Source organism: Urocampus carinirostris, chromosome 2, assembly GCF_059441175.1.
Source record: "Urocampus carinirostris isolate Australia breed hairy pipefish chromosome 2, RoL_Ucar_1.0, whole genome shotgun sequence".
In the NCBI taxonomy this organism is placed as follows: Eukaryota; Metazoa; Chordata; class Actinopteri; order Syngnathiformes; family Syngnathidae; genus Urocampus; species Urocampus carinirostris.
This window is the reverse complement of record NC_142350.1, coordinates 14190093-14217066: the sequence shown is the minus strand read 5'-3', so window position 1 is coordinate 14217066 and position 26974 is coordinate 14190093. Positions and strand designations below refer to the sequence as shown.

At 38.7% G+C, this 26974-nt stretch overlaps 1 protein-coding gene across 4 annotated transcripts in view; it reads left to right on the top strand.

Annotated features, from left to right (window-relative positions):
- trappc9 (trafficking protein particle complex subunit 9) overlaps positions 1–26974 on the top strand; it is a 151938-nt gene that overhangs the window by 83448 nt on the left and 41516 nt on the right. For all 4 annotated transcript variants that reach the window (XM_088329005.1, XM_088329003.1, XM_088329007.1 and 1 more), the window contains 3 exons: positions 1821–1931; positions 15545–15698; positions 19250–19340. In XM_088329005.1, the coding sequence (XP_088185131.1) occupies positions 1821–1931; positions 15545–15698; positions 19250–19340 (356 nt within the window). The remainder of the gene's footprint in view (positions 1–1820; positions 1932–15544; positions 15699–19249; positions 19341–26974) is intronic.

Sequence of the window (26974 nt, the reverse complement as noted above, 5' to 3'; positions counted from 1 at the left end):
CGTTGGTGGTCCTTAAAAAAACTCAGTTTGCCAAAGCAAACCATTTTCTTTATTTGACATTTTGCTTATTTACCCTAGAATAGTTGTTGTTTTGAGCTAGGAAAAAAAATCTATAAATTCACATTGTCTGGCCTCTCCTTCTGGACAGTGAGGAAGCAATGAGTCTGTACTAGGTATTAGGTGGCTCGGATTGATCGGCCCGTTTTACTCCCCCAGCCTATAAATCATTAGCTTGCTCAGCTCAGCCTGTTAATCACGCCTGCTAACAGAGACAACAAGGCGATTAAAGAAACATAGGTAGGACCTAAATATACAGTCTTTTAATTGCTGCCGCAGTTTATTAGAGAGTTGGGTGAGAGCTCTGTAATCCCTCCATTAAATTTGGGATTGACGAGACAGGAAACAGTCTGAGAATGAGATTCTTTGTTGCCTGGGGGCTAAACTAGGTAATGGGATATTTATTTTATGCTAAGCATATATTTTTTTCATGACTCACATATTTGTTTTGTTTTTGCGTTAACTTGATTGACAATATGATTTGCATGACAACGCTGATGTTGAATACTTAATAATTTACTCCTAGCCTGCTTAACTCATTCAATGCCATAATGTATGAATAGGTTTTCAGAACCATTGTCCCTGAGAGCCCAAACTTAAAAAAAATATTGTTTTGAATTTACATGTAATATATTATATTAGAGGTTGTTTAATTAAAATGTTATTGTGTAAAACTGTTTACAAATGGATTTGGATGCTACTTTGCTTACTTTATTTATAATTGCAATGTTTTTTTGTGGATAATTGAATAAAAGATAAGATGGATGGGTGGGGTTTTTTTGCAGCTAGATGCACATGTGAGTATTAGTGGTTGTCATAGCTAACGCACGTTTTTTTTCATTGTTGTCATTTTTTCTTGAAAACATTTAAACTACTAAACAACAATGCTCTTGTCAGTATGCTTTCACAACTCTGCTTCCCCTGGAAGCTGTGCAATAGATCAATCCAATTATATTTGTGTGATCGAAGACAGTCTGTGTTAAATAATAAATGCATTTCTGGGCCTCTTCAGCTAACCACTCTTTATTTCTTATGTATATGAATATTTGTGGTTTATCTTGTTTTTTATCTGATGGGTTTTTATTTTGTTTGTATTTTTAATGTTGTTTTGTCTGTTTTTGTTTTTATCCCAGGGGACCACAGATTAAAATGCCGTTCTGTGTACCTCTGCCTTCTTAACCATGTCTCTTGTGTTTTGTTGAACTGCATTGTCCCTTTTTGATTAAAATAACCAAAAATAACAAATCAAGACACAGTTTAAAATGAAACAATGGATGAAAAAATAAATATGCTAAAAAAAGACCAGCACTATGTTTTATTGTGATGCTTTTTTTCCTCCTTTCACTATATATCAGGATCGTTTTATTAGCAGCACTAAATTGCATGGTTTTCTTTTACAGGTACGTTGAAGAAAAAAAACAACCTTACAATCTCATCTAATATTTGTTTTGAACTCCTAATTTCTGTTCATGATTCATTACCAGGCTGGGATATAAACACTTAAAAGCGACGCTAGTCTCCTCAGTCTTGATCTCTATGGCAAATTTGGCCCCTCGTATGATCATTATCAGCAGAGAAGGCCTGGCTGGGATTTAAAGAACAGGCCTGCTCCAACCAGGCACTCATGAAAGCTTCCTAATCGTTTTGATGTTCTGATATGGAATTGTGCTGAAATAGAATATCCATCTTGTTTTCTGAGAGTTCAGATTTAATTAACAACTTGACCAAGGTGAACATCAGCATTTTCATGTTCTTTCTTTCAGCACCCGTCAGTGTCATCTACTGCTGGACATCTTCAACCCAACAGAGCATGAGCTGACGGTCAGTGCCAAGAACAACCAGGACCTGGTTCTCCATGCCAGCGACTGCCAAAGGTAAGAAAAACAATTCATTCACTGCTATCCCACTTAAATAGAAAATAATAGGCGATCATAAGTAAAGAAGACTATTTTCAAAACACAACTTGTACAGGTGACACATTATTGCCTTTTCCCGAAAAAAGGTTCCTTAATGAGATTTGCAGACAGAGCGAAACGAGAATGACGTGGTGCCGTTGTGTCGTTTGATATTTTGCTTCTGCCTGGTGATGAATGAGACGTCAAGTTCAAGATGTTTTGGGGTGGCTTTGTATGCATGGTGCATAAAGGTAGGCTTTTGAGATCAACCACCGGAAAAACGATTCTGTCAATCATCTGTGTGCTTAATTGTTTGAAAAGTGGGAGTCATGATGCTGCGTCTGTATTTGAATGTTAACAGACAATCGCAGTTTATCTCCTTCAGCAAAACTTCGTCACAATAGAACAACGCGAAGCTGACATTAGAGAGTTTTTTGCGGGTCTGGACTTTTCTGAATCCCATACCGCAATCCAATGAATGACCTTTACATGAATTAAATACTGACAGTTATGTCGTGGGGAATCACACTTCTCAGCCTCCCTTGTAACGTCTATTCGGGGTGCTGGAGAAGAATCTGGAATCCAAGAAAAGCCGTGGAACAGTGAAACAGCTCTGCACACTTTTCAGGGTCCTCGAGGGTGCATGAAAGTTTGCCGGTCTACATGTGTTTTGTGGACTTGAAGCACGCATTTGACCATATTCCTCGAGAAGCCCAGTGGGGGGTTCTCCTGGGGTATAAGGACTGTGCGGTCACTGAATGCCTGGTTCCAGATTTTGGTCTGCATTTTCGGCAGGAAGTGGGATACGTTTCCAGTGGCGGTTGGACTCAGGCGGCTCTCTGTCCCCAATTTTTTTTCATAATTCTTATGGACAGAATTTCTAGGCGCAGCCTTGAACGGGGAAGGGGTTTGGTTTAAAAAATGTATTACCCAAGTTCTAAAGATCATGTGTCTTGATAAATGCACACACATGATTAAAAATCTGATATTGGTGGCTCTGCAAAATACAACCCGATTTCTTCTTTTGATGGTACTGGAGGAATTGGAAAATCGGCTTTGAAAGGCCTTAAAAAGTGTTTGAATGTAGCCATGAAAAAAGGTGCATGAACCCTGTATAATACTGGCCAGGTAAAAATAAATCATGTTTGATGTTTTCTTGGGAAAAAAAAACGTTTCACATTGTGACCCTGCATCCCTTTTCATGTTCGGGCATCATCTAGTGTTGATGTTATTACTGCTTTTTTATCTCCTCGATAGGTTCCTGTCATGTGGCTCGTCACACACTGAGGCTCTGTAATTGAAATAGAAAGGGGAAAAAGTCTGTGTTCCTTTTTCACGTTCCCTTTTGATGGTGAAACAGTATTAGTGTTTGCTCGCCCCACAAAAAAAGGAAAAAAATCTTACGTTGAATAGGCATACAATATCAATAAAAATTCAGGTTCATTGACTAAACTAAACAAGAAATACATAAAATCATGTATGCCTGCACTAGATAGTAGATGTGAGGGTGGAGAGAGTGCTGGACAGGTACGTCATGCTTATCCCTGCAGGTTTTGTTTAACGTTAGTTTGGCATGAAAATGGTAGAGGTAACACAAGTTCTGCTTCAAGTACAATTCAAATCCCAACTCAAACGCCTAGAAAGATGAAAAAATAAGCAGTTGACGGCAGTGAGTAAAAAAGTTCCAAGTTCTATGCTGCTCCTTTAACTCATTCAGTGCCTTATCGTATAATTACATTTTCAGAAGCTTTTTTTCCTGAGTGCCAAAATGTAAAAAAAAAAAAATAATTTTTTTTTTTTTTTTTTTTTAAATATTAAGGGTTTGGCGGTACTCATAGGTAAGTGTCAAGCCTTTTGGAAACATTTTAGTACGCTAATCCCCATTTGATGCAGGAGTGGCTTTAATCAAAATTTTTTCACACATTTCCTTGTCTTGCTTCCTGTATCCAGCGATTGAAGTGTATAGCGGCCCTGTGTGGCAAGAATAGGCATAGGGATGTTCTGTGGTTAGAGTAGCGAAAATTTGGATGAGTACAGACTGTTAAGGCTTTGAGCTCTTTTCCTTCTAAAAAGATGACCAAGTATCTTTCTCATCGTCTAGTCAGTGATGGATGACGTTTCGTGCGTGTAGGAACGCGATTGCCATGGTGACCAAAAAGTTCTTGCAAAGTTCATGTATCGTTCATGCGCAAGTGATCTTGCAGAAAATGTTTATTGCAAACAAAGTGCCCTTGTGTTTATGGAAAGCATAGTTTAGAAATTTGAGGTATCACTAATGCAGAAAATAAGCCACAGTGAACATTCTGCTTGAAATGCATCCATTCACAAAAATCTAATTTTCTCAGATGTTATCTTGGAAACAAGTATTTTAAAGAAAATTGGCAATGTTCAACTGTTGTTTAATAAACAAGGGTAAAAGTTAGAAACATATTTTTAATACAAGATAGGGTTAAACCTTTTTTTTTTACTTGTCCTTTGCTATATAGCTACAGAACTGCGTTTTTTTTTTTTTGTAGGGCTTCAAAATGGCAAGAATTAGCCGGCACTGGCTCTTCCCATTTGAGGGAAACGTCAGGCATTTAGATGAGTTTAGCATTATTTACATTTTAAGATAAACAATTGGAAAGGTGTTCTAAAAAAACAACAATAATGCTTAGAAAGCGTTGGGTATTACTTACTTTTCCATACTTAAAAGACAATCAAATGATTTTTCTTACTATATTTAAGATTTTCCTTTTTTGCAGCGTAACTCCAGAATTGGCCTGTCCATAATCCATCCCCATTCCCACCTGCAGGGTTCCATTATAAATCCACTTATTTTCTTGGATTAAACATTATATTCTTTCGGAGTCGCCAATTCGTCGGCTTGAGGCGACGACGCCTCTCCACACAAGCTTCTCAAACAAAGCTTGTTTCCATGGTGACCACCCTTACCCTTTGGGGTTGCGAGGCACTTAATGTATTTGCAGTCAGTTATCCTGTCGGTCTTCTTTAAGTCCCAGTTGGACATGAATACGATTGCCTTCTTTTTTATCCTCCTGTGAGGATATTTGGTTTAGCCGTGTGTCTTTTGCGCTCATGCTCATTGAAATTTATGAAAGGCTGTTTACTTGCAAAATAAGTGGTGTCGTGTCTAATAAAAAGAAAAGAAAAAACAGAAGCCATGATAACACCGGCATATGCATGCTCAGGAGGGGCTATGGTAGAGCAATGTTTTTTGAAAACCATGAAAGTGGAAAATCCTCGAGGGGATTCACAATTTCCAACGTCGGCATATTTGTCGGGTGAATATTTGTTTTTCCCTTCAGCAAATGTTGAAGCGGGGAGATGATATATCTACCCGGGGCTGTTCATTAATATTTGATTCATTTCTTATTTCATCAACGAATAATCCACTAAAATTATCTCCATCTCGATCCCTGTATTCTAAAGCATTTTTAGATTTATTCGATCAAATTACCAGGTCTAGACGTTCTAACTCCCCGTTAAGTTTATTTTTTAGTACACACTCAAAATAAGAGGCAAAGACATCAATGGATTTTAGTGAACTGTGAATAAGGATAGAAGATATCTGTGGATTTTGAACTTGCAAGGAGAACAGGAGAGGATCTAAATCTTTGATGAAAAAATCCAACCTGTCCTAAAAGCTCTCCCCTGATCATTTTTTTTTCATTGAATCTCTTAGGGTACAAAAGCATATCCAGGGTTTCCGCGGATCCCTGAAAAGTCTTAAAAGACATTAAATGCATTATTCCAATAATAAGGCCTGAATTGGCATTAAAATGCCTTCAATCAGAGTTTTAAAAGCCTTAAAAATGTGAACACATTCATCAGACCTATAATTGTTTGAACTAACAATATTTCGTAAAGTAATTTTTCATGCATCATGATAAAACTGTTTCAATGAATGTAGCGGACAAGTTCTATGGAATTAGTACGGTAGCTATCTGCCAGTTTTGACTGAGGCTCCATGATGTACCCTAATTTTTATGTCTGAAACTTAGGGGAGTGCTGTTTTACGGATAAAACTGGACCGAAATGTCATTTAAAAAATAAAACATTTGTTTTAAATTGCCTCTAAATCATTTGGAGTTTATTTTGTTTTTGTTTTGTTTGATTTCTGGTCGACTTGGTCTTAAATTTGAATTTCAAAAGGCATTAAAAAGAAGTCTTAAAACGTCTTGAATTTAACTTGTCCATAGCTGTGGGAACCCTGAGATGCTGATTTCAATATCAAAGATTGGGCAAAATCATTGGCCGATAGTGAAAATGATGTAAACAGTACATAATAGTCAAAATAACAAAAAAACATGAGGTTTAACGGTCTAAATAATGAAATAATAAAATCAATCTCCTTTGCGAGTGTCCAGTATTAAAAACAGAATAAACTTCCTAACATTTGTCAATTTGTGTGTAATCTGCTAAAAGAATACCCACAAATGTGTGCTTAGTATTTCCCAAAGTTTGATTTGTATTCATGACAAATATTGATCTTTTTTTTAGCATTATAAAACAAAATATTAATAATTGATTAGTTGTTCAAAAATGTTTTTTTTATCCTTATCTGTTTTGGTTTCTAGCAGTGATGCTGTGTTCTGGGAGTTGATCCTTTCGAATTGTGACTTCCAGTCGTTATTGGGTGTCACCTAGGACTTGCAGTTTCCCATTCAATTCAAATATTCATGAGCGGTGCACAGCTGGATCGCTTGCAATCACTTGTGATTTAATCTACAAAGGTGACACTCCTAAGCAGGCGCTGCGGATTATTTGATAGCGTTTATTTTCAGGAAGGAAAAAATCCAGTTGTGGCTCTTCTTACCTGATGTCGCCTTCATTCACCTTCTACTTGGCACATGACACTATCGTAATAGTCTGCCCTCCTGTTTAAAGAAAGCTAGAGCAGAGGTCCACAAGATTTTCAGAGCCTGGCCCAAGGGCAGTATTAAACATTTTCGTACTTTTTTCTAAAATAATAATTATGATAACAAATACTGTATAATAATTACAACATCAAGAATAATAATGAGTGTAAATTCGTTGTAAATATTTTTTGCCAGTTACCCTGATAGTGTATTCTCTTTTTTCTCCTTTAAGTCCATACAGTGGAACCTCGGTTCTCGACCATAATCCGTTCCAGAACCCTGTTCGAAAACCGATTTGTTCGATCACCGAAAATCGTTTTTCCAATTGAAAGTAATGTAAAATCGTTTTAATCCATCCCAACAACCTGAATGTTTACCATGAACGTAAACATGAAGCTAACCCAGGCTAATCGTACGTTCGCGTTAGCGTAATCTTCCGTACGAAAGATTACGCAAACATGAACGTGTAAAAAAAAAAATCAGGTCGTTTACACGTCATTTAGCACCCGGGTCTGCACAAAAAGTGGTGAGCGGTTAAAGGATAAAGAAAATTATTATGAATAGGATTTCTTACCTTTGTGGTGGTCTGCTGAAGCTCGCACACCTTCTTCATTTTGCTATTATTTCTTTCTTAAATGCAATAGTTGTACGCACTACTCTTCTTTTTTCACCTGTAGCAACTTTGCTGCTTGCACCGACCTTCTTCTGAGGCATAGTTAGGGGCTAAAACACTCCGTTCACCGATATTAAAAGCGAAAGCGAAAAGAAGTGCGCGCGCACGTCATAACATTTCTTCACGAGGGGTGGGGGCAATCTACACGATCTACACCCGTACGCCGCTCAGCATCGCACCCTAGCGTACCGGCGTTCGAACTCCGATTTTTTTGAACGAAAAGCGAAGCAAGAATTTCTCAATTTTTGGTCGAGAACCGATTTGTTTGAGCTGAGAGGCATTCGAAAACCGAGGTTCCACTGTATTACATGTTTACCATGGAGGGCCATGTCTAATCTTGGTGTATGCGATGAAAAATGTTTAACAAAAAATACATTTTAATTTAATTATTCACCTTCACTGTGTTATCATGTGGAAAATTGGTATGTCCTCGTGTTACCAGAGTGCTGGACCCAAGGTTCATAGGGGTGCTCTTTGTCTTTCTTCCTCTTTTTTTTCTCTTCCTATCTCTCTCTCCTCCTTCTCTGTTTCCGTCTTTGTCTTTCTTTCTTTCTCTTTCTCCCTTTTTTCTTTTGTTCTCTGTTCCCGTTTCTTTTGTTCTGTTTCTCCTTTTCTTTTGTTTGCTGTTTCTCTGTTTCTTTTGTTCTCTGTTTATTTTGTTCCCTGTTTCGCTTGCTTTCTGTCTTTGTCTCTTTCTCTTTTTGGAACATTTTGTACTTCTGTGAGTATTTTTCAAAAACCTTGACTTTTTACTTTTACGTCAGTAGACTTGTAAAGGAGTACCTCTACTCTTACTCCAATACATTAGGCTACGCTGAACGCGTTACTAAGAGCCTTGAATCCCCTCAACATAAATTTGTGTCCTTTGCCTGCTTTTTTGTCTTTAGTGTCCCCTGAGTGAGAGCCGTTGTGAGTTTGACACCCCTGGTCTATGTGGTAAACCACCACGGACACGCCTTTGCGTTCCTGTGAGGATTTGTTTTGGATGGAGTCGGGCATATTAAGTGAAGAAGGGAGAGAGGGGCCCCGCCAACAAAGGGTTACACATAGTCAGCTACTATCTATAAATAAATGCTCTCTCCTGCCTGCTTGCCTCTGCGCAGGCCTCCGTGGCTCTCCACCCTTAAGCTCTTGCACGTGAGCTAAAAATAGATCTCCCAAATGAAAGCGTGCATACGCGTGCTGTGCCAACTCACTGCCTCTCCCCCTGCGGCATTAGCACGTCGGCGAATCTGGGAATGCTACTTCAGAGCTCTTCAGTATTTTGTGCTGGGTTTAATGGCTACAGTCAAATGTGGAGTACATTATTACCTCCGTTATCACGGTTAGAGGCGGGCAGAACCCCCTTACAAAACAAAAACATTTGCGAAGTGGCGACATTAACTTACCTCCAAATTATGTCCTTGCCAACTGGAAGTATAATACTGTAACAAAATAACAACCATAGATCTACTAGTAAAACAAAGCAAACAAAATTACAGTTGAATGAAAGATCATTTTTGTCAATATACAAAAGTATAACAAAATTTGAGGGCTTCTCTTTTCAGTTTAAGAAAGCTTGGTGCGCCTCCTTCCACCAGGGGGCGCCAAGCACGTGTGTGGATATTTGATACACCTGTGCTCGGTTCCGAACCTGTTGGTGCCCTCTGATGGAAAGAGGTGTATCTGACTCTTGCAGTAGAGTATTTTAACTGTTTAATTGTAAAAAAGAGTGCATTTGGCTAAATAAGAAAAATGGAAGTGAGCTCATAGACTTTGATAAAATAATCATGTACTCTTAGAGGAATGGCAATATGCCATTTAATTAGCACTGGTTCATTCCCAACACCCTTCTCAGCTTGTGTTATTCCTGCCATTAGACGGTTATCAAATTATGGTGAGATGGCGCTAATTAGGAGCATGGTGCCAGGGGTCGCACTGGGTTACACCATGTTGTTTGAGGTGTGCTGCTTCCATAACATGCAGCCAAATCTTTGGGAGCTTTACTTAGCTGCTCACCAACTTCGGAATCATTTTTATTGGAATTCGATTAACTTTACTCTGCCTAATCTTGAAAATAGAAGATTATCAGATAGATGGATAGACAGATACTTTATTCATCCCCATAGGGAAATTCACACTTCCAGCAGTATCCTTGTGTTGAAAAGTAAAATAAAAAAACAAAAAAAAACAAATATAATACAAAAATACCCAATATAACGTGTTGGTATAGAGTATTTAAATAGTGCTACGTAAAATACACACTGTAATAAATGTATGTAATAATAATGTAATACATATCAATTCATTCCAAACAAAATAGCTTCTTGGCAATTGGTCCGTAGCCCTTTCCAGCCTTGTGGAGGTGTACCATTTTGTCTTTGGACAGCTCTTTGGTCTTCGCCATGTTACAAGTTATAGTCTTACTGATTGTATGGGTTGGACAGGTGTCTTCATGCAGCTAAGGGCCCGGTCACACAGCCGTTTGCGTCTGTATCGCGGGTAAAATTTTGCGGGTTTTTTTTGCCTGTGTTTGCCCGCGGTGGAAAATGCGCAAAATTGGCCAACCCGCTGTTCATCGGTGGTATGCCCGCGAAACAGACGCCGGCGACTGTTCCGCTTCCTCATCGCGTCATTTCCGCGTCATTTTCTCGTGTGGACCACAGGTATAAAAGCTGCCCAGCCGGCGTTATGCCGAGAAATGCATCCTTGCCGAGATTTGCATCCCCTCGCTACTACAACCACTTTTAACTCGTTTTATCTCACTTTTATATCACTTTTAGGGAATTTAATGGCGAACATAACCAAAACCACTTCGTCTTGCATTTGTTGGGAATGTAATACAATTTAAACCATTCCGTCTTTGTATTTGTTGTGAATGTAATCGAACGGTAATGCACGCCGTATACAAATCACTTTTGAGCAGGTAACATGTTTATTTTGCCTTTTTCTATTCAAATCGCTCGTATTGAAACTGTTATGCACTCTACCATAAAGCTTATTTCTGCATAATAAGCTTTACGGTAGAGTGCATAAAAGTTCTCAAAAGTGATTTATATACGGTGTGCATTACCCTTCGATTACGTTCACAACAAAAACAAAGACTGAATGGTTTATGTTGTATTACATTCCCAACAAATGCAAGACGAAGTGGATTTGGTTATATGTTCGCCATTACATTCCCTAAAAGTGAGATAAAACGAGGTAAAAGTGGTTGTAGTAGCGAGGGGATGCAAATCTCGGCAGGGATGCATTTCTCGGCATAACACCGGGCTGTAGAAATCATAACCGCTCAAGACACAGTCCCGTGAAGATCAAGATTTCAAGCTATGGCACCGAAGAAGCCAATATGTTATTATTGTAATAGTTTTTCATTTTTATTTTATTATCTTGTTATGAAATGAAAAGAAATGTCAAGAAATAAAAATGGATTAAGACGAGGTCACTATGGTGACGGGGATCCATGTTCACCCCTTGACGTCTCGAGCACAACTGACGTGTGCTCGGCAAATCGCGCTGTATATACGCGGAGAAAGGCGTTTGACCGTCACACGCGTAACACGCTAATTTCACGTAATAACACCGCGATACAGGCGCAGAACATGCTATGACCGTGCTCCACCCACGATTACCCACTGAAATTTCGCGTCCTACCCATGTGTAACCACGCCCTGGCCGCGGCCGTAGCACGTCGTTGCGCGTCATTTCAGCGTCATTACCTCGTGTGCCGCCCGCGGTTAACACGTGGTCTAAAGTTTTGAGCAGCCGCGTGTGAATTTCCGACCGCGTGTAAAGCACTGCTGTATCTCGTCTATATGGCGATCTCAAAGCGTCCAACATCGTCTGCTTCACGGGCAGAAATTTCTGGCCGTGATTCAGCCGTGATTCAGCCTCGATACGCCCGTGAAAGGCTTGGTGACCGGGCCCTAAAGTTTTGAGTAGCGCAAAACTTTTTCGCGCTGCCAACCGCGTGTGAATTTCCGACCGCGTGTAAAGCACTGCTGTATCTTGTCTGTATGGCGATCTCAAAGCGTCCAAAAGCGTCTGCTTCACAGGCAGAAATTTCTGCCCGTGATTCAGACGCAAACGGCTGTGTGACTGGGCCCTAAGGACCTCAAACAAGTGCATCTGATTCAGACCCCTCCGTGATTTCTAAGTGGGAGAAATAGTTAAATAGCAGGGTGTTCAGATACTTATTTTCTTCATTGTATATATATATATATATATATATATATGATTATACACATGCTTGTGTATTCACCCAAGAATACTGACTTCTCCCTCTGGATTGTGTGAAGGAGAAGCTTTCTGCCGGCGGTTCTCTGCGACCACAATGTACCTGTTTACTACCTGCATTTTTCTTAACTCACATTACACGATAACATGGTTTTTCCTGGATGAGTTAGGGTAGGAAGAGTTGCTCCAATGTACTTTTCTATTGTACTATAACATTTGTTGGCCTGGAGAGGGATCGGCGCCACCAGGCTGCACTTGCCCAGGACACACCATGTGTATATATATATATATATATATATATATATATATATATATATATATATATATACAATCCATTATCGGCACGGTGCTGGAGCTATCTTCGGGCAGTGGGCAGGGGACACCCTGAATAGGTTGCCAGCTAGATAGATAGATAGATAGATACTTTATTCATCCCCTAAGGGAAATTCACATTTCCAGCAGCATCCCTGAGCTGAGAACAGTACAATAATAAAGCCAAAAGAATACAATATACAAATACCCAGTGTGACGTGCAAATGCCCACTGTAGCGTGTTATATAGAGTAACTAAATAGTGCTACACAGAATACATATTGCAGTAAGATTCGGTAATATCCAATGTAGGTGGTGTGGTTTAATGTGGGCCTTTACTCTGCCGGGTGGAGTTAAAGAGCCTCATGGCATGAGGAAGAAAATATCTCTTCAGTCTGTCCGTAGTACAAGACAGTGACAGCAGTCTGTCGCTGAAACTGCTCTTCTGTCTGGAGATAATGCTGTGTAGTGGATGCGATGGATTGTCCATGATTGACCGCAGCTTTTTCAGTGCTCGTCTCTCAGCTACTGTTGTTAGGCTGTCCAGCTCTTGGCCCACAACAGAGCTCGCTTTCCTAGCCAGTTTATTGAGACGAGAGGCATCCTTCTTCTTGACGCTGCCTCCCCAACACGCTGCCGCATAGAAGAGGGCGCTTGCCACTACTGTCTCATAGAATATTTTCAGGAGCTTTTTGCAGATGTTGAAGGAGGCCAGCCTTCTGAGGAAGTAAAGTCGGCTTTGCCCTTTCCTACATAGAGCTTCTGTGTTGGCAGTCCAGTCCAGTTTGTTGTCCAGCTGCACACCCAGGTATTTGTAGGTCTGGTCAAAGGGCACAAAAAAACAGACAACTCACTCGCTCATTCAGATCTAGGGACAAATATTTTTTGGGGACCGGCTAGTGCATTCCTTGTAAAGATTATATGAAGCTTTTCATTTTTTGCATGGACAAACAAATGTTTTGGTTTTGATTTTTTTTTTTTGGTCCAATATGGATTTTTCAACATTTTGGTTTGCCGACCGCGGCCCTATCTGAGAACCAAAGGTTCATTGAATCCCGTATGCTGCCGCCACCTTGAATGGATTTGATCAGCCCAAAATTGGCCCCAAGTCCGATCTATAAATTGGATCAGAAGCCTACAGCTGACTCTAATCGCCTCACGCTGGCCGTCAAACTCATTGCAAGTCATGAAAATGCCAATGAGATGCGCTCTGCTAAAGACAATGAACTCACTGAAAAGAAATGACGGTTAACTCTGTATTCAGAGACCATTTAGAAAACGCGTGCAAGTATTTCAAAATATCAAGATGCTGAGTGCTTCATTCTCACTCATGCGTCCAATCCCCTGAGCTCAGATTCTTTAGTCGAAGAAGTAAAACCTCCTGAGGTGGTGTTATCAGAAGAGACGGCGAGGTAAAAGCGACTGCGGTGTTTGGCACTCCTAAGATGCCGCTCTTCAGCGAGAACCTTGTTATTAGTGTATTGTGACAGTTTAGATTGGGACAACAATAGCTAAATCCCTCCAAAAAATGGCAGTCATCTCGCCCAAAGGAGACTATATTTCTTCATCGGCATAATATGGCGGCTCTCATTCTACCCAGATGGTGACGGAATGTGATAACTTAATCCAATTTTCCCACAGTTATTGTTGAGAAATTTAAGGATTTTTAATAAAAGTAAAATAAGCAACCATACAAACGTAAATATAAGGCACACCCAATTATAAGCCACATCCGTTACATTTTCAAAAGAAAAACTATTTTTACACACATAAGCCACACTGTACAATAAGCCATATTGTAGAATTGGATACTGTATTTACAAAGACAATGTTTTCAAAGTTTTGATCACATATCTTAACTTTTGTTTCCAAATAGTGCATGTGTTGATCATGACACAAAAGTATAGCAGCACAATATGTTTTTGTATCTAATATATATTTGTGAAAAATGTGTTTTTCGAAGTACAAAGCCATGTTTTCATTTCATATTGTTTTGTGTGCCTTATCCTGTCATTAATGTACGTATGTTGACTAGAGACAGATGTTTTTACTTTGAGCCCCTTTTAATTTATTTCAAAGATTAATATAAACAACTGGAATACAATGAACGTGGTAGTTACACAGCACTACACGCTGTGTTATTCAAAAAGTCAGGTTGATATTTTGTTTGTGTAGTTAAACTATCCTCTGGTGGCCAATGTGTTTGTGTCTTTTATTTGTAACAGGCATGATATCAGACACTTTAGAATGTTTCTCCCGAGCATTGCTTGTCAACGAGAAGTTTTTTGTGACAAGGTCTAATTTCCTGATTCAAATGATATCCTTTTTTTGTGTGTGCATTAGCAGGTGCGAGCTTAATTTTCAGAATCATTAATAATTGTATATGGTATATACCGTGTTTAATCTAGTTAATGTAATTAGGGCTATTTGGAGTTTATACAATATAGGGCTTATGCCCCACTTGATTCATAAATTATCCACAACATTCTATAAGCCAAAGTTGAAAACCTAGAAAAGTTCCTGTAAGGAGAATTATTTGACAGATTATTACTGTTACCAAGGCTATTACATTTCAATAATCACAAAGCACCATAAAACAACAGCTAAATTATCAATCTGCTTAACATTTTAGGACATGTTTTGAAGGTGGTGTCCTCAACTTAAAATTTTGTTACTTTCTGCCACCATGTCCTGGCTTAAAGTCATAATCACAGCCTCAGTCAGCTCATTCTTCAAGTCTTAAAAAACTCTTATTTTTTCATCTTTTGGGGGATTTGGGTTGGCGTTTTGGACTGTATTTAAAATGGGCCTTTTGACATTTTCAAGCTACTACAAGAAAAAGATCATAGGGAAGAGAATGAAATAGCTCTCCACTCCTCGTTTCGCCTCCCCCCTTTCCTGCTTCATAATGTGTTTTAAGTCCCAAAACAGCATCAGTAAAATTAAGATAAAAGCAGATAGGCACAGTTGGAAAAATATAAAGGCTCTTTGGACTAAATTGGGCATTATTAACACTATTTAATAGAAGGAATATTCTACTTTCTTTAAGGACACTCCAAAACAACACCCCACACATTTAAGTGTGAATGAATTGTCCAAAAAAGTTAAATGTGAAATGTAACACACAACCATCTGTACAGTATACAATTGTGATGAAAACCTAATGTTCAGTTTCTAAGAAGAAAAACAAACAAAACCTTTCATTCTCTCATTTGACTTTGTCAATAGAACTGTGTGTATCTTGGTAATTACTCGTAGAAGAACCCCAGCAGCCACCTCATCAATGCCTTGCCAGGCACCGTCCAATTGGCTTGTCTTATTTTTAGTTCTGACGCGTGTAAGTAATGTTTGCAAAGCAACACTTGGGAATTCACTGACATTCGCCTTGAATCGCTCATCCCTGACGGTGACACCCCTGCCAGACAATAATTACCTGATTATTTTATCCCATTATTCTTTGAACTGTGTCCGGATTTATCCGTAATTATAACATACATGTGACATCATTTCATTTGTTCCTTCTTCTTTAAGGATGGCGATCCAAGTTGACAAATTTGACTTTGAGAGCCTTCCACTGCCTGACCAGGAGACGATCTGCTCAACTAACCCCAAGCAGCTTGAGGAGGAGCGTCAGCACGCTCAGGGTTGCCAAATAAATGGCAAGCTGGGAATCTGTTGGTTCATCATATCCTTTTACGCTGGTTTAAAGCAGCCATATTTTGGGACCATCAGCGCCTTTGGTGACTATAGATATTAAACAAAAAAATATTTTACAAAGCTGGTAGGAAATGAGCTAATCACCTCGAACCGGTGTTATTAGCAGGCCTTCACCAACTCGGTACATTAGATAGATAGATAGATAGATAGATAGATAGATACTTTGTTCATCCCCGAAGGGAAATTCACATTTCCAGCAGCATCCCTGAGCTGATCGAATTAGGGGGCGATGTGTTTTTTGATCTGAAATTAAAAACAGCCAGTAGATTCAAGGCCGCAGATGTTTGTTGGCAGTGGGAAACGTGATAAAATACATCTGAGTTTGACATCTGGGGGTTTCGTGGCCGGCGGCAAAAATGTTCCTGGGTGCGGACAGATGGCTAAGCTTATGGGCTCGGCGCTTGACACTATGAAACTGTAAAGCGATGTTCGAGCATGTCAATTTGAAGTCTGGGTCATTACTCACGCCTATCCATTGATGATTAACCCAATAACAAAATGTATTATTATGCGTGTTCCAAAAGTCTTGGGAACACGTCGACATTGAATATCTAGGAACATTTTAAGGATGTAAATCACATGTGGTGACTTGAAGCTTATAATCTCAATTATTTTGTCATCCATGCCCTCAACTTATCTAAGTTTCTTGGAAGAGGGGACACATAGACCAATCCTTTCAAAAATTCCCACAAAAAGAAAATTACATGGTGTGGGATCTGGGTGACCAGGACATGAGATCGGGATCATTCTGCCCAGATTGTCCAATCCATCTGTTTGGCAGTGTTGTGTTCAGAAACTGTCTAAACCTGAGGCTCCAATGTGGAAGTTCTCACGATAAAAGCCCCACTATAAAAGCAGTTCTAATTTGTTCAATTACATCTTCTGAAGTTGAAGGGCGCCTTGTTCCTTTTGCTGGGTACAAACACCCATCCCTTATGAATTTACCAAGCCATCTCACTATGCACCTTCTCTCTGGTGTCTTCTTTCACAATTATCTGCAAAATGCACCCTAAAAATCAGTCCAAAATTCTGTTTTTTCAAATGAACGCACATAAAATGCCTTTTCTGGTTGAGTGAATGCCATTAATAGGTCTGAAAAAAATCAATAGCCTTACAAAAGATTTAATGTAATGACCTTTAAAATGGCACACCTTTTATCTTACTACCAATTATAGTTAAGGAGATTAGGGTCTTAAAATGTTCCCAAGACCTTTGGAACTGTACAATGACACAGTATACATTTTAGCTAGTGTGTTGTTGTTTTTTTTCCAACAGAGTGACATTATATTTGTTTTCTCCCATGATATAAAGAACACTTCTTCCAAAATGAAATTAAAAACCTCAAACATAGTAGCTGTTGTGAATAAGATATTTAAAACTGGAAAATATGATCCAACATAAACAACAATTCCTTAGGATCTGATTACGCAATTAAAAAAAATGTTTCCCACCTAAATGTAATTTAATACAAAAATGACATAGCATGCGTGTATATATATTTTGTCATATATGTGTAAAAATCTGACAGCCCTTTGCATTAATCACTAGGCACAAAGTATCTCTCAGCTTTCTTAAAGGTCTGCGACCCTGCTCGCAGGTCATCCTAATGATGGCGAATTTTGACCGGCTCATTGAAAACTGAATACTAGGTCAGTCTTGCTCAGAATGTAGGTAATGCATTAGTAATATAACCTAGAGGACAGATTACATCAGGGACACTAAGTACTAGGGCCAGTAATGGATTTGGAAAAAAAAATCTCACTTCATTTTTTTTGGATGCTTGAATTCCTTGAAAATGATTGAATTTCAGATAGAGTGCTTGTAAATTCTTAAAATGGTACCATGTTTCCTAGCAGTCTGAATCCATAGACCGTGCTTTAGATTAAGAAATAAAGATCAAGTCCGCTTAAAAATGAAGCTGACACACCTACCGTGGCAGCTTCGCCTTGCCATTGCATTTCTTCTTCGCTTATGACTAACGGCAGCAGGCAATAGGTTGTATGGAGTTGTCATGTGAAGTCATCACCCCCTACACGTCGGTCAGGTGGAAAGACTAAGATGCTGCTTACTGGAGAAATTGGAAAATTGTTTTTAAAGTGATTATTAGGTGCTTGAGTCTGGCCATAAAATAGGTGTACAAACCCGGTTGCCTGGACATATAGCTGCAATTTTTCTCTACCCAAATAATATCGGAGTCATCATGCTTTTTGTTGGCGGAGGGAACTTTTACCCCATAAACATACAGTATCAGAAAAGTCATTTGAAGTAACTGAAATTTCAATCACATTGCTGTCTTAGTTTGTTCACCTCATATGGAAGTTTTAGTGTCACTATTTTGTTACAAGTCTTTAACTTCTAATTTGCTGTCCCAAGTGACTCTTAAAGGTTAATTGAAGTGCGTTGTTTGCGCCCATTTCACATCCAAATGTCAGCTGTGTACATTATCATTGTATATTATTGGGAAAATTGCTCTCTGTTAGCCATATTTGTTCCGCCGCAATATCGATCAGATATTTACTCTGTTTGGAATGAGGTTGCAAATACGGATTTTTGTGTAGCCCTTGACATTTTGAGGTGAACACTAATACAGATAAACTACAGTGCCTTGGTCTAGTATTGGGCCCGCAACAACGTTTTGCACATTGCTCTATTTCAGGCTTCAAACTTTTAGATTAAAAAAAAAAAAAAAAAAAAAACTCATTATTTTCTCAGAATCAACATCATGTGAGACCCAATTGTGAAAAGAAACCATATTTTTCAACATTTAATATTGTTGTAACAAATAAAAAATTGAAAGGTAGGCCTTGCAAAAATATTGGCACCCTTTAAGTTAATACCTTTTACAACCACCCATTGCTGTAATCCCAGCCACCAGTCTTTTCTGGTATGTCCATAAGTTTTGCACATCTTGAAACATTTGTTTGCTCATTCTCCCTTACAAAAACAGCTTAGGCTTGATGGTGATTGTTTGTGCTTAGAATTTTTCATATCTTTCCACAACTGCTCTCAAGGATTGAGACTTTGACTTGGCCATTCTAACACCTTTATATTGAACATGCACCCCATTTTGAGGTTTCTTGCAGACTTCAACATATTTTTTGCCAGAATTGCCATGTATTTGGCTCCATCCACTTTCCCATCGACTCTAATGATCTACCCAGCCCTGCTGAAGAATTGCAGCCTCAGACCATTGTGTTGACACCATTATGTTTGACGGCAGTGATGTTTTTTTTCAGGGTGATATGTAATGTTAAGGTAAAACTTTGTATGCAGCCCAAGACGTCAAATATTGGTCTTATCTGTTGTTTTTGTCTCTCATGTGGTTTCTTGCAAACAGCAAATGGACTCTTTATTGTATTCTTTTTTTTCGGCTATACTTTTGCTACGCACTGTTCAGGATAGTCAAAATTAGTAAACATTGCTTTGAGAGTTTGGTAAGAGATCTTGATTCAAGTCAAACATTTTGTCTATGCTTAATGAGAAAATAAGAATGCCAACATTTCCTTAACCCAGCTGTACCCTTCTTTGAGGCGCCAGGGTGAGGCCAGCGTGGAGGGAGTCCTAAACCGACTGGTCCTGGACCACTTGCAGCTGGCCCCCTTGCAATGGGGTAAGTCCTGTTTTTGTTGCTTTCTCAGCTGCTCATTCAGGCGTCTCATTATGTGTCATTTAGCGTTTGAAGCCCCACAATGGGTCTCAAGCCATGTTTTTATTTGCATGAGTAATGCTGGATTCAGGAGAAGTGGCGGCAGCTGCTTAGGTTTCTTGGGATCCTTTTTTTTTACAGATGTGCCATCTGCAACGTTTTCAAGTAGTTTTTCATTCAGAGATGATGTTTTTTTTAAAGCGTCATGATACTTTATTTTTCGCTCAGCCTTTCACAAGGTTTTTGTTTTTGAGGTTACCCATTGCAGCAAGATGCACTTCAATCATATCAGCTCCTTCTTGGTGATGCTTATGTGGTGTTTTCCAAAGAAATTTGTGAGGCCCTTCTGGTTGGACAGTCTACGGGGGTCCTGGGGCATGCCCTAACCAAAGGAAGCTTTGTTTATTTTTAATTAAGTGAGTGAGGGAATTAAAAAAAAGGAGTGCAATCAAGCATACCATGGTGTTTATCTTTTTACTGAGATGTAGGTTAATTCGATTAACTTTGAATTCATGTATACATATATAAGAATATTCTAATATTTTTAATAAAACAAGTTAATGAGACCCTGGTGGGACCAATTGGACCCTTGTGGCCCTCCTGAGCCTTTATATGGTATGGAAACCACTGTTCATGTTATGTAAAATATAAATAATGAGTAAAAAAAGTGCAAGTGGATTTTATAGTCCATGTAGTTTTGCTAATTATTCGAATCAATATTATTGCGTTTTAAATTCATGATTATCTTTCACCATTAAAAATGCGCTAAATGATGTCCCAATGTCCCTTTAGGGCAGGTGAGAGGATTTTTTAAGAAGTCTGGTGGATCTGTCCGCCTTATCTTTGCGTCCTCTCCCAATAGCTTAAAAGAGCCCTTCCAGACTGGGCGTTACAAGCCCTGCTAGTTATACGAGCCAAATCATTTGCTTCAGCGCATTGGAACACTCAATTGCAGATGTAATTCCAGCTTTTGCTCAGCACTTAAAAGTGTATATCTAATTGGATGCCTTGATTTCTTTTTTGTTAGCTCTAAGAGTAAAAAAAAAAATCGTCATTGAGGCCCTCCAAATATTTCATCCTCAGTTTCCGTGATGTCTTCTTTGGACTTTTATCAGTAATGAAGTTTCTTAACATTAAGGCCTCCATAATAATGCAATTATCAGCATTTTCATTTGACAAGACGTTTTTAACAGGTCAGGTACATCTTTAATTACAAATTTGTGCATTGTGAGACACTATCTGAAAATGGTGCTGCCAGGCTGCGAAAAAGAGAAATAAGACTTGGGTACATACAGTTGCTTAAAATACCTGAAAATGCTCAAATTTTAATGTCGTTTTCAAGGATTGAAAAGTGCTTGTACTTTGGAAGTGCTTGTAAATGTTTGCAATTGTCTGCTTAAAATTGACGCCAACACTGCTCTTTAGTGGTTTTGCTTTGCCATTGCTTTTCTTCTCCCCCGGTGAGTAATAGTAGCTGGCAATTAGTTTGTCTTACGAAGAATCATCGCTCCCTACATGTAGCCTAGAGGTAAGATCTTGGGCCTGAACCCGGCCCGAATTTTGGGTTCTGGCTTAAAATGTCAATCATAAAGTCGGGCCGGCCTCTCTCGCTTTTTTTTTTTTCTTACTTTGTGGTGGATCTACGCAGAATGCACTTACTTTTACTCAAGTAATTATTAAGATAAAGAAGATGCTTACCAAACTAAAAGTTTAACTCCAAATCACTAAATCTAAATACATTTTTATCCTCAATGTTGGAGTAAAAGATGCGCGGCTTCCTCCTTTTAATAACCTCCCCCACGCCAGATATATTTTATTTTTCTTGCCAATAGCTTACAAGCTTTACAAACTTCTGCTTTTCATCCAAATATTTCACTATTGTAATCTGCATAGTTTGATTTTGTTTTCGGCTGCATTTTGTTCAGTTTCACTTTAGTCCGCTGCACGTTGCCGAGATGCGCACTTCGGCGCCAAACCTTACATTTAGGCGCTGCGCTTGCAGTGCACACTTGATTTGAAGGACTCGGCCCAAAGTAAACCCCAAGCTGCGTAGTTCCGTCAAAATGCACAGTTCAGGACTGAAGTCCACACAAAGTAAAGCTTTGTTTACTTTGGCGACAAATTAAAGCTTTGATTTATTTCGGGCTCAGTTATCCAATCCAGTTAATCTGTTGGGTTTGGCCGGGCTCAGGTTTATATACCCGCGTTTCGGTCGGGTCAGCTGAATTTTTAGGCCCGATCTTACCTTGAATGTAGCCCCAAGAGGACAGGTGCATGCTACACCTAAACTGGGCACTATGAAATGTGAATTAGTTCAAGTATTACATATCAATTATGGACATTTATGATGGGCCATACAAAAAACTATGGTAGCGTTTCCCAGTGAGAAATTGTAATGCGAAGAACTTCCTTTAATTGAAAATGTAAGCTGCATATAACTGTCATTTCTTAACCAACAACTTTATGGGGAGAGATTTATTTCATAAACAATATGAATATATCATTGTAAGGATTAAGCTCTTGGGATTCAAGATATGATGAGCATTTCAAAATATACTCATCCGAGAAATGCCACGATCAGTCTGAAACGAGATATGTGAAAACTATAAAGCAGGCATAACTCACCATTTTGTCCCCTGGCCATCTTCAACCGCTTTGAATGTCCGTAAAAAATGGCTGCATTACATCAAGGACAATCCGTACAACACAACCTTGTAAAATATTTATTCCAAAACAGGCAATAATACCGACAGATGAATAGGAATCCTCTTTAAACATTTCTGCTTTGTTGGTTGTTGTAACTCGTTCGTTACCCCAGATTAATTCCCTTTACAAAAAACAGACTTGTAAAATTAATCCCAATATGATAGTGAGCCCTCCTCTTTTGATTGACACCATGATAAGGGTCTGTCCATGCTAGTTTTAGTCATGCACAAATCGCGAAGTTACATCAAACTTGCTTTTTCCTCGACAAATATATTCAACCTGTTTCACTCTTACCTGTATTGCACGGGCGCCCATGGAAGCCGTTAAAAAAATACTTAAGTCAGCCGCATCATTGCATAAGTCGCAGCGTTTAAGGCTTGGGGAAAAAAGTAGCCGTTTATTGTCCGAATTTCACGGTATATGAATTCTTTCTCAGATTTCTTCACTGATTACCTTAGATACACGTTGTGATCGTCATGTTCATGTAATTTTCCAGTGAGTCGACTTGTATAGTTATTCTGACACAATTTTAGGCAGGGGAGAAAAAAGCTGTCTGTGTTGTATGCACCAACCATTGATTTCATTCTGTCTGAAAAGGGTAGCCACTTTTACAATCTCCCCAAATGCCAGTAGCTTAGTCTCTAAGATGCTCTGCTAATGTTTTTCTGGAGGTTACCGCCTGACTCCTTTTATTATCCCTGACAACATTTTATTGCACTCGCAGACATCACAAGGATGTTCTCTGCCTTCTCAGGAGCGTTCACACAGAAAAATGTTTGTCGGGAAAAGAATGAAAAAACGCATCACGAATTGTTTGTTTTATTGTCTTAACAGGATTTTGGTGATCGGTACCCTTCAGCATATTTAACGAATTGTTAAACTGTGGAAAGGATTTACATATTCTGTAGTTTATGCCAATAATTCTCAACTAGTGTAACTTGCAGACCCATTGCTTACTAAGTTGCAACCCAAATAAAAATAAATATTGCCATTTGTCAAACACGTCAAATCAAAGTATTGTGCAGTTAAAAGCAGAGACAATAGAATATATTCACTTTTTTTCAAGAAAACTAAGTGATCAGAAAAACCAAAACGTACAGTAAATTCTTGCATAGAATTCTATGTCGCATACTGTATAAGCAACCCCTTTAAACTGCTTTAACATAGCAATAAAATACGTTTTTACCCAAAATATTTATAAAATGTGTATCCAAACATTGATAAGGATTATGTAGATAATAAAGATTAACATTCTGGTAAAAAGTTGCAAATATAACTTTTTTAAACCATTTAATGTACCTTCCAGTAGAGCTGCAATGAATGACATTCTTACTTCATTTTTGTATTTTGCAATCGTCTCCTTCATCTTCAGAACAAGGAAATAAAACATAATCTTAGCTGTGGTCCCTCTCACAACGCAATTGCAACTGCGCCGATGGACTGAACAAGAAGGGATCAAGCAGGGCCAATTTAAAGGAGTGTAAGTGACCCTCTGCATTTTTTTAGCATTGTTGCCAAGGCAAAGACCCACGATCCACTTAAAACACGTCCACGGCCCACTTTTGGGTCTTGACCTACCATTTGAGAAACACTGGTCTATGCATTCGAGTATTCTTTACTACTTCTGCTGTTCTTGTTTTGCCCCCCCTCATTATACCAAAACTATAAATCAGCTTGAATTGCTGCACACTGTTTCTGCAATTTATCAGCTGTGATAAATTGCCCTACAGTTTCACTGCTGACTTGAATAAGTGAAAAAAGTGTAATTTTATATAGCCTGTTTCTGAAACAGTGGTTAGAAGGTGCTATACAGGACAGAAAAGTTTAAAAACTTCAAAACTTTGCAATAAAATCCATCAGCGTAAACAAGATAGAAAAACACACTATATCACAGTTAAAGGTTTTTTTCTTTTTTGGTGTACCTTTCAGAATGTCCGAGACATGCTCTTTCCAAAATACCCCTTAAGAATTTCAAGGACTTTGACAAAACCCGGATTTTGTTGCCATGACGATAGGAGATGGAGCCTGAGGTTTCTCTCATTTTGGCAGCAATTGTAGGTTAAGCGAGACAAAGTGGTTGATGTTGCCGGCAAGTGTGCATATAAAAGACAATGGGCTAGCTCTCACCAACAAGTGTGCACAGCTGGATGGAAATTGGCTATGTAACAGCTAGATCTTGCCAATCTAGCTGTTCAAAACGGTTTGGATCTTGTCAGTGAGTGTGCCAAGGAAAACCTTTGTAAAACTGGACTCTATTGTTTTATTTTTAACTATTCACCATGAGTCGATGTAAGGTCTAAAATGAATTGGGATTTGAAATAGAATAGAATGCCTTTGTTGGCATTACACAAAGTGTCAATTAAATTTAAAGCTGCCTTGTATAATGCATAGGTACACAGAGTTTAAAGTAACATAGAAGGTAAAAAAGTAACATACAATTTAAAAGTAGTGCAATTAACATAACTATATATATGTATGATATAAAATATATAATCACACAACACAAGACCGAACACAATATAAAAAAACAGTAGGCAGCAATTGAGATAACAGATAAATTATAAATAATGGTTATTTACAGATTATTGGTTATAAAATGGTACTTTTAGTGAAATTTCACACACTCGGGGTTTGTACGGTTGCATGAAATCCTTGAAAATGTTTTGAATTGAAGTGTGCCTAAATATTGGGTAAAAGGGCTTGTGGATGCTTGTAACTATTGCCATGTTTCTCTAAAAAGTCCGATTCAAAATGAGGCCAACATTGCTCTCTGATGGCTTTGCTTTGCTATTGCATTTCCTTTTCTATTGTGATTAACCACAGCTGGGTATAATTTGTATGACATTGTCCTATAATGAGTCAGTGGTACCTACAGGTTATTCCCAAAAGGACAGGTGAGTGTGACACCTAAACAGGGCATTATGAAATGTGTAATAATAAAATCATTTATTATCAATTATGGTCATGCATTATGGTCCATGCAAAAAAATAAAAGGGAATGTTTCCCAATGCATCCTGCAACTGAAAATGTAATGTACATATTACCGTCATATTTACCCAACACCTATTTCGGGAGAGCTTCGTCTCAAGACACATAAACATTTGCGATTGATTAATATTACATCATAGACTCTATGAAAGACTAACATAATACAAAATAGGGTAATATCAATTCATTTGCAATTTAAAGCAGCAGTCCGTTACACTGTTTTGGTTAAAGGAGCAAAGCGGCAATCCAACGTGCAGGCTTTGTACCTTGGCCCTCTCCCACATTCTGCCTTTCTGAATGGAATACAAATTCACCCATGAATGGAAAGACAAATGCTTAGCCTGGAAGAGAGATGGAAAGAGGAAGGCGGGGATTGCGCTGTAAAAAGAAGAGGGATAATTTAATAAGATGGCACTCATGAAGCGACACAGTCGCACTTTTATTAAAACCCCGCCCTCTCTCATCCTCTTTGCTTGCTCTCACAGATGGACGTTTGTCTTTTTGAGCTCACACAGGGGGATGTTACCTCTTAAAAGAATTCGTCTACAAGCTTTTGTCAGGTGCCCGATTGGTGTGAGTGATGCTGGTTGACGCAAATACTCAAGATGAACAAAAATGATCGAACTTTATTGTGATCAGCTTTTAGAGAAGTACTCGGAGTTTGTAAGGGTGTTTGAAATCCTTCAATGTGCTTGAAATTCTATGTTGTGCCTTTTAGGTTTGAAACGTGCTTGAATGTTAGTTGAAGTGTTTGCAAATGCTTGGGATTATTGCTATGTTTCTCAACAAGTTGGCCTAAAAATGGCGCCGTCACGGCTCTGTGGAAGATCCACTTTGCCATTTCTTCTTCCGTTTTGATTAACAGCAACTGTCATTAGTTTGTATGTCGTTGTCTTATCAAGAGTCATTGGCACCTACGGGTCGTGGTCAGGAGGAAAGATGCATGCTACTCTTAAACAGGCAACTATGGAATGTGTATTAGTGCAAGAAATATGTACAAATTATCAACATTTATAATGGGCTATGCAAAAAATTCGGGTAGTGTTTCCATGGTCAATTGTAAAGGAAGAACATCTGTAACTGAAAATGTAAGTTACATATTACTGTCCTTTTTAACCAACACCTATCTGGGGACAAATTTGTCTAAAAATCAAATATACTGTAGTTGCAATTTACTCTAGATCTAAAATCATATGTCCGGTAAATGTACACACAAGATTAAAAATTGCGTATATAAATCACATATATATTTTTGGCTCAGCAAAATACATAATTCACACCGGATTCCTTCATTTATTGGTACTGGAGAAACTAGAAAATTAGTTTTGAAGGTCCTTAAAAGTGCTTGCGTTTGGCCTTGAAAAAGGTTTAAAAACCCTGAGCACTGCCTTTGAAAAAGGTAAATGATTGTATGGAAATGTGAATCCGTCAATTTGTCTCTTTCTAAAAAAACATACAGCAATGACATAAAAGCTGGGTTACTTGCACTGTTGATCATTTGTGGCTGGAAGAAAAATTACAATTCTCTTTCAGCCGACTTCAATCCTCTCTCTGTTTTTAATGCTAATAAGGATTTGCGGAACATAACAAACACCTCCACCCTAACCTAATTGGCGCATAGAAACATCAGGCTAACTGTCGATAAAATATCAGGCGTCAAAGCACTTTTAACTGCCCCTCTTGCTTTCTCAGTAGGCAAGCACTGGAACAGCGAATCTTAAATTTGCAGGGAGAGCTGTACATTTAATTGATAAGTCCGGAGTGGAGCAGTGGCCTGGTAGTCTGATTCATCTGCTTTACCTGGGCTCTGCCCGACTACCTCAGGAACATCTCCTTTCCCCGGGGTATTGAAATCTGTGGAGTTACGCCAATTTCTGACTGATTATTGTATCTGTTTGGTCTG